Genomic DNA, 8,623 nt, shown 5'->3' with positions numbered 1-8,623 from the left:
GATTAGCGGTAAATGTCTGTCACCTGTTTTCAAAACGGGAGCGGCAGTTAATACACAGAGCCGTAGTTCACTGACAAGCTACGCAATATTCTGTTCATAATTGAGATTAATCGCATTCGATTATGAACACGATATTGCGTACCTTTTCAGTGAACTACGGCTCTGTGTATGAACTCCCGGTGCATTTGAAAACAGGTGACGGATATTTACCGCTAATCACGGAACCAGCTTTACTGATGAGACACGCATGACAAATGCATGCGATTAATTGTGCAGCCCTAATTGTTTCGCTTCATAAGAACTCAATATATTATCAGGAGCAACGGGTATTAATTTTGTCTTTCCTGTAAATTGTTTTTTGACTCTCAAAGTGACAGCAGCTGGTGACTTGCACTTTATAAATCACCAAGGACCACGGCTTCAGCTAAAAATCTTCTTTACTGCTCTACTGAAGAAAAATAGTCACTTACATCTTGGATGACCTGAAGGTGAGGAAATGAGCAAATTGTAATATTTTGAGTGAACCATCCCTTTAAGGGAATATTTTGGACAAAATATTGTTGACTTGGTATCACACATATTTTACCTTCAATATTCCTTTGAGATTTGTGATTATTTTTTCAAATTTAAGATTGTATGCTAATTCCTTTTTTGGATTGTTATTTAAAAGATTGTATACTAATTTGATTACGTTCAACATGGCATATATTAAATCATCATTGATTCACCCTTTGAGGAACGTATTGGAAGTTTTCATCTCATTAGAAGTAGAGTCTGTCTGAGATGGCTGCAGGAAGGTGGGTCATTATTTGCATGCGGATCCACCAGTGCGGCTCCATGGGGTTGTACCGTGTGTATGGCCGTTCGGACGTGATGGCATCTGTGATATCGTCTAAAACCGGCTCGATCTCTCGCTGGCCGCTGTTGCAGTAGGAGCGCATGAGAGCCATGTACTGCTCAAAGTGAGCTTTCCCATAGTCCTCCTGGACACCAGGGGGCGCCTCCTTCCAGAGCTTCTCTGCTGTTGTCGTGACTATGTCACGTGTCAGGATACCTGTGGCCACGATAAAGTTTCCTGGCTCAACGACAGAAACTTTGACGCCCCAAACCTTCATTTCATACCTGAGACAGTCAGAAAATGCCTCCACTCCATATTTGGATACACAGTAAGGGGATCGGAGAGCGTTTCCCATTCTGCCGTACATGCTGGCGATGTTGACCACGCGACCTGTGACCAAAAAAAGTCAAATATTATTACAAATTAAAACAACTGTTTTCTATTTGAATGTATTTTTAAACTGTAATTTATTTCTGTGATGCGCGGCTGAATTTTCATCATCATTACTTGAGTCTTCAGTGTCACATGATCTTCAGAAATCATTCTAATATGCTGATCAAGAAACATTTCTGGGGTCTCATTTATAAAACTCTCCGTAGATTTCATCCTAAAAGTGTACGTAGGCACAAAAGCTAAATTTTTTCATACGCACTCAAGTTTTCAGATTTATGAAACCATGAACCTGCACAAAAATCCTTTTATAAATCCCAGTTAGGGGAAGATTGTGCGTACGTGCATCTCCACTCTGACTCCTCCCCGAAATCACCATATACGGAGCTTACAACACTTCGTTTTACTATGCATAACCTCATCTGCATATCATTTCTATGCATATTCCCATCCACGTTACACCATGTTTAACACCGGCAAACGTACAAGACGTTAAGGAAATATGAGATAAGGACTATAAATGCAATTTGTGCCATACTTTTTTTTTTTTTTGCTAAAATCATCCAGTGTCCTTGTTATGTTTTAGAATAGATATATCAAAATATCCATAAAAAAAATAGTTCTCAAAAAAAAAAAAAAATTAAAATAGAGTTGATTTCATTCATTTGCACTGGCCAAGTAATATTTAAATTGTTTTAACCAAAAAAATAATAATAATAATAATGCAGTTTTGCTGATAAGGTGAACATCTATTTTTAGTGGAAAAATATAGGCCTATATTTATTGCAGTGTAAATACAGTTATCTGTCTCTGTCTCATTCATCATTGTTCTCGCTAAAAATCTTTTCTCATAACATGAGATGGTCAGTTTAGTTTAAAGAAATGATTGTGCACCTATAGCACTCCTCGCTGTCATTAAAACATAAAAAAGTAATCAAGCGCATCTGCTACAAACAGACTATAATTTTGGTTTAACTTCTGCGTAATGATTTTATGTAATTTCAGTGATTATCTCCATTAATGAGAATGGAATATTTTTTGTAGATGTATAAGATGAAATGAAAACAGTTTAAAATCATTGTTTACTTCATTACTTTTCTCTCTCCAGGAAATAAATTATTTGTATGCATGGGTCAGAGTTTGCGTGCAGGTGCACAAATTTTCCCGTCACACTTCACACTTTCCCGTCACACGTACACTTCTTTCTTTCAGGTTTTCTGCGCACGCAATGGTTGTAAATGAGGTGATTATCAATGTTACAAACAGTTGTGCCACTTCATATTTTTTGTTGAAACTATGATACATTTCTTTGTAGGATTCTTTGATGAATAGGAAGTTCAAAAGAACATCCTTACAGAAATCTTCTGTAACATAAATAAAAAAATCTGACTGACTGCAAACCTTTAAATGCTAGTGTATTCATTTATATATTACATACAAGTGAGGTTCATAAATGTGACCCTGGAGCACAAAACCAGTCTTAAGCAGCACGGGTATATTTAGCAATAGCCAACATTATTTTTATTTTTATTATTATTATTATTTTTTTTTTTTTCATATTCCATATTTTCTCTGCCAAATATTGTCCTATCCTAACAAACCATACATCACTTGAAATCTTATTTATTCAGCTTTCAGATTATGTATAAATCTCAGTTTAAAAAAAAAAATTACCCTTATGACTGGTTTTGTGGTCCAGGAACACAAATACATTAAATTGTTTAAACAAATTAAACTGTTGAGTACTGCTGAATACAAACAGTTTTGAAAGTTTGTAAAAAAAAAAAAAAAAAATGTATATGTAATGTGTGTTAATCTTTGTGCTTTTTTACTGTATGTAATCCATTAAATTCCTTTGAATATGGAAAAAATCCTATTAAAATATTTCCTTTAAAAATATATTCAGCAATTTTGAAATTATAAAGCTCCAATGTCAAAATCATATCATAAAAATATACTTAAAAAAAAATACAAATACCAAAAATTCACTAAAAACACTGAATCACGAAAATCACGAGTGTTTGTCAGGCAGTACACTCCAGAGTCCATTTGCTTTAACCATTGATCCATTCAGATCCAAACATTCCTTTAATTCAGTGAAAGCCTAACAGAAGTGGAAACTGTAGTAGAGAAACATTAACATCTGTCTGCAAAATAAACTCTGAAAAATTACATATTATCTATACCCACAAGTTCATCACAACCAAAAGGCCTGCAACATTCTCCAAGCAGGTTGACCACAGGAAGACACCCTTGGACTGCATGGAGTGTGTTCATTACTTTACCTTTAGCCCTGCGGATCAGAGGCAGGAAGGCTTTGGTGACTCTGATGGTGCCCCACAGGTTGACCTCTGAAACCTGCTTGTATGTGTCCATGGTTGTGAACTCCACTTCACCGAATGTGGAGATACCAGCATTGTTGACCACAGCCCACAGACCTGCAAGATACAATCACAAACCTCCTTAAACTCACACAGTTATGAACAAATATATAACATGAGTCAATATGCAAAACCTTTTCTGCTCACCATTTTTAATTATTAAATCCAATAACTTATCCCCCTTATTTTTAAAGGTGCGGAATGTATTATTTATAGCTAGTGGGTGAATACGGTACTGCAGTGCAAATTCAAAATATTGGAAAGCACTGATTCTCCCGCCCCCTCCTCCTCAGACTCCTCCCTCACAAGGGTTGCCAGATTTTTAGGTCGGGTACAATCTGTGATCTCTGACCCAGTTCATTTACTGGCTTCCTTTGCTGCAGTATGCTCGGTTTTCCACCAACTGGCAACCCGGTGTGTTGAAATACTATTGGGTGAACTGGCAGTGGGCGGAGTCACACAGACCAAAACAAAAACAGACATTCGACACTGAACGCACATTTCAAAGTAAAATAACTTGCTGCAGCATTGATTTTCAAAGAAACAAGTATGTGAATTCAATTTGTTTTTATGTATTTAGGAAACATGCTCTGATATTATGCTTTTGTACAATCAAACAAATTACATTCAGCACCTTTTAAAGTAAGAGCGGTGTGTTTGTTGCGTGAATGTGTGAAGCATCTACCGTCATTCACTTTCAATCTGTTATGCTGCTTTATATTGCAAACTGGTATTATTTTGAATTACAGTATTATCAGAATTACAAACCGGTTTACCAGTTACAGGTTTACCACATTTTTAAAAATGGATAAAAACAAACTTGGCAAATATGTAATTATTAAGAGAGCTTAAAAACATTACAAGAAGAAATCTTAAGTTGACAAAGTTTTATTTTGGGATTTTTGGAAGTCTGGAAAAAACAAGAAAAGGTAATTACAACTTTTTATTTGTGAGTTCATATCAATGCAATTCTGAGGAAAAGGCACTTACGAAAATTTTTTTAAGTATGTTTATTTTATATTGTATTCATCCAGTAAGTTTTCCCATTTGGCCAATTAGTTTCAGAAGCAGGATTTTTATCTTGAGTGAAACCACTGTGTTAACTACAGTATAGTGTTCTTCAATTTAGGAACATTTTGCTTCTATAATTTTTTTTTGCACAATTATGCATAAGTCACGCTGTTAGTGGAATAAAATCATTCCAAGTGATCTAATGTTTTCAAACTTTAGAGACCAGAATGTCAGTATACTATCAATGTTACTGCATTACATACAGTATTACTGTGTGAAATACATTGGATTCATCATATCTTAAGTTTGACATGCTTGTCTTGTAGCATCTTTTTCCCCTTAATATTTCTCAGACCCCCATCGCCCTCCTGTGGACTCATGAGGTCCCAGAACCCCAGTTTGAAAACCCCTGACCCCAAAAATTTGTAGGACAACTACTGTAGCTTGTATTTTGCACAGTAACATTCATGAATTTAGGGCTTATTATTGAACCTCTAAACTCCACACAACTGTTAAGTGATTCTTAGGAGATTCGTTTATGAGAAGCTCCAGTGTAGATCTTTATTTCATTTCATCACATCCGAGCGTTTAAATCAAGGAGACGGCACAAGGATCACACGGCTTCAGTTCTGAGTTTAAGTCAGTAAATAGTGTGTTTTGTAAATTATTCAACTGTTTTACAGTGTGCCATATTTTTAAGGAACTGTATGCTGCTTGTTATTTTCTGTTTGATCTGTAACACAGAGATCATCTATGTGTATGGTTTATAGCAGGTATAAAGAGTGATGAACAATCATTCATCTATACAGCTGTATCTGGTGGGTGTGGCACGGTGATTGACAACAGGGGGCGGGGTCATTATTCTCTCTAAACAAATGAGCTTTAACAGTTTCTAGCCACGCCCACCTGACCTTCAGATTAATTAGTGTTCATCACTGTTTACACCTAAAAATCACAAATGGAAAATAACTAACAGCATAAATAAAAAAAATAAAAAATAAAAAAAAGCAACAAAATAGAGATGCCAAAGTGAAATTAATATTTTACATGCATTTAACAATTTTTAACACATCATACAAAGTCATTCTGCTTTAAGACTGCTTAACGACCGTCTGATGTTGGGGAAAAAAAAACAGATAAATTTATTTTATTCTACTGACAGCCAACATTCAAAAATATAAAAGTAAACAAAACAAAACAAAAAAAGTGTTCACAAACTGAAAAACACATTTAGGAAAAATAGTTAACTGTAATGCTCCACACTATTTTGTTTTAAGTTTTTTTTTTTTTTTTTTTTTTTTTGTCGATTGCAAATACATGGCACCTTAATTTCAGAACACCTTCCATTAAAACATTTGACGGTGACTGTAAAAATAATTTTTTAATTAATTATTAATGAATTAATAATTTTGTTTTCTACTGAAATGAAGCTGAAATAAAATATAAATCTAAAATATTACATAAAATATAAATACATTTTAGAAACCAGCCTTAAAAATATTAAAATTAGAAATATTGCCTTGGCAACTGACTGAAAATGAGTTGAAGTTCTAAAAATTACTATAACTAAAACTGCAAAAATAAATAAAGCCCAATAACAAAAAAACGAATAAAAATGACAAAAGCACAAACAAAAATGGTTTTATCATGGTTTCACCTGCTACTGAATAAATCAATTCTATTGGGGAGATCTTATTAATTTTGCACGTATATAAATATACGATGCAAATCTGTTAAAGCTATATAGCTACACAGAAGTATAAAAAGAAAAAAATTTTACACCTTTAAAAATTAAAATGAAAAGTGAAAATTCAAAAAGAAAAGTGAATTCAAAATATTATTAAATTATGTAACAATGTATAAAATAACTGTCCTCATTTTCCATCTCGGTGGCCTGTCTGGTCTTCCTGAATGACCTTTGAACTCCGCACCCTGTATGAGCCCCCCCTCACCTTTCTCCAGCTCGTCCAGGTTAGCAGTCACAAACCGAAGCGCCTGCGAGACCTGCTCCTCGCTGCAGACGTCCAGCTCCACCACCTTCAGCTTCTCTGAATGAAGGCTCTCCAGCTCCTTTGCACCTTCTCCGTCTTCATCCACACACACGAAACACACATGCGTCGCATCACACAGTCTGCATACACACTGATCATATATCCTAATCAGAGTTTAGTTTATTCTGTATCACCAAAAAAACTTTATATCATAACCATGATATGATAGTTTGGTCATAGTTCTAGAATTATGAAAAGGTTTGACACAAGCCCAACTGAATCTTGTGTAATATATTGCATCATCTCAAGCTCCCTTGACTTCCGGCCAACAGCATATATATATATATATTTATATATATGTGTGTTTATAAATCAACTGCAGGAATAGATGAAGCATTACCTTAAACAGACAACCTGCAAACACAGTGAAACCAAGCTTGTGGAAGTGCTTGGCCAAAGCCAGTCCAAATCCAGTGTCACAGCCCGTAATGAGCACAGCTTTCCCTTCAACCTACAAAGGAAACATTATGCAATATTACTTTCATAGAGGCACGGCATTTCTGTGCAACTGTGAGTGAATGTGCCAACAATTCACTGGCCTCAACCGAGCTGCACGTCCTAATGTGTTACGAAATCACTGGTTTTCAAACTGTGATTTGAAACCAATTAATAAGTCATTCATTTAAAAAATAAACAAGCTACATCAAATGGTAATGGTTAATAAAAAAACATAATAATAAATATATATGAAAAAGTTCATTTCTGTCAGCGTTCGGTCAGCTGCATTTTTCTGACATCACCTCGGTATGGCAATAAAATAAATATAACATTTTTACAATAATACAAAAACAGAAATTGCATAGAAATTGCATGCACTGAGACCAATTTCTATTTGATTTAAACAAACAAAAAAACACTAGAATAAAAAAAAAACTACATTTCCTGGACTTTTAAGTATGTCATTAATTTCCATAAATTCAAAACCTATAAAATTCTGATATTTCTACACTTTTCATGACAATGCAGGTTCATGAGCATTGAAATACAAAATGCATTGCATCTATATATATATATATATATATATATATATATATATATATATATATATATATATATATATATATATATATATATAAATAATAGAAATTAAAAAGGACAGAAATTCATATCGCTCATCACTAGGGCTCCATAATTACCTTTGCCTCCATATAAGGCAAAAATAATTATTTATATATTTCATGGTACACATATATTGCATCATGTTCCATTTATACCACAGATGCATTGCATAAATGTCATCTTGGAGCCTTGTACCTCCGGTTTTATGGTAATAATAATAGTAATATTACAATAAATGCACATTATTAGGAATAATAAATAAAAATAGATGCAAAAGAGCCCGGAAAAAAATATCATTCATCACTATGACTCTATAAGGCAAAGATACATAATTATTAATATATTTCATTGCATGCACACACACATATATTGCATAATGCACCACTTATTGCATAATAATAATAATAATACATAACTTTATGTCCTGCACAATGAACTTGCATTACCACCAAACTGGAGGAACAGTACAAGTTTACAGAATTCAATAAAGTGGAATAATATACTTTTTTGTGCATGATAGAATTGAATAAGACACTTAAGTTAATCATAAACCAAAAGTACACTAACTTAAGGTGCTGCAGGATTGTAACAGTGTTTGAGAGTGAGATATAATGTTAATGTTTTTGTACTGTACCTTCACTGTCCCGCGAGGCAGACGCGGCATGGCCACGTACAGCACGAACAGCGCGTACAGCAGCACTACGCTCTCGGTGACGCTCGCCTCCGGGAAGCCGCACCATCGCGCGAAGAGGTTGAGCACAGACGGCAAGCCGAAGCCCAGGATGAGCGTCAGAAACACCGAAAACGCGACGAGCAGCGCGACCCTCACCATCGGCAGCGCAGCCATCTTGAACTGACTGTTGACAACTCTGGCGGAGGCGGGGCCATAGCAC

The 8,623-nt window shown here is 34.9% G+C and overlaps 1 protein-coding gene across 1 annotated transcript; it reads right to left on the bottom strand.

Moving 5' to 3' along the window:
- Positions 1 to 312: 312 nt before the first annotated feature.
- On the bottom strand, positions 313 to 8,619 carry LOC109049059 (D-beta-hydroxybutyrate dehydrogenase, mitochondrial-like). Its single transcript, XM_019066729.2, has 5 exons — positions 8,365 to 8,619; positions 7,012 to 7,122; positions 6,573 to 6,708; positions 3,514 to 3,666; positions 313 to 1,228 (listed from the first exon to the last, which is right to left on the bottom strand). The coding sequence occupies exons 1-5, from the start codon at positions 8,575 to 8,577 to the stop codon at positions 762 to 764; spliced, it is 1,080 nt and encodes a 359-aa protein (XP_018922274.1). The 5' UTR covers positions 8,578 to 8,619; the 3' UTR covers positions 313 to 761.
- Positions 8,620 to 8,623: the final 4 nt, after the last annotated feature.

Source organism: Cyprinus carpio, chromosome B24 (genome assembly GCF_018340385.1).
Source record: "Cyprinus carpio isolate SPL01 chromosome B24, ASM1834038v1, whole genome shotgun sequence".
In the NCBI taxonomy this organism is placed as follows: Eukaryota; Metazoa; Chordata; class Actinopteri; order Cypriniformes; family Cyprinidae; genus Cyprinus; species Cyprinus carpio.
The sequence above is the reverse complement of the archived record's forward strand: the minus strand, read 5'-3'. Positions and strand labels throughout refer to the sequence as shown.

What these genes read in the sequence shown, in the direction of transcription:
- LOC109049059 (XM_019066729.2), bottom strand. Translation starts at nt 8,577, where the DNA reads ATGGCTGCGCTGCCGATGGTGAGGGTCGCGCTGCTCGTCGCGTTTTCG. An exon ending in CCTGGACGAGCTGGAGAAAG is followed by an intron (nt 3,667 to 6,572) that starts GTGAGGGGGGGC and finishes TGTATCTTGCAG; the next exon opens with GTCTGTGGGCTGTGGTCAAC. An exon ending in TCTGATCCGCAGGGCTAAAG is followed by an intron (nt 1,229 to 3,513) that starts GTAAAGTAATGA and finishes TTTTGGTCACAG; the next exon opens with GTCGCGTGGTCAACATCGCC.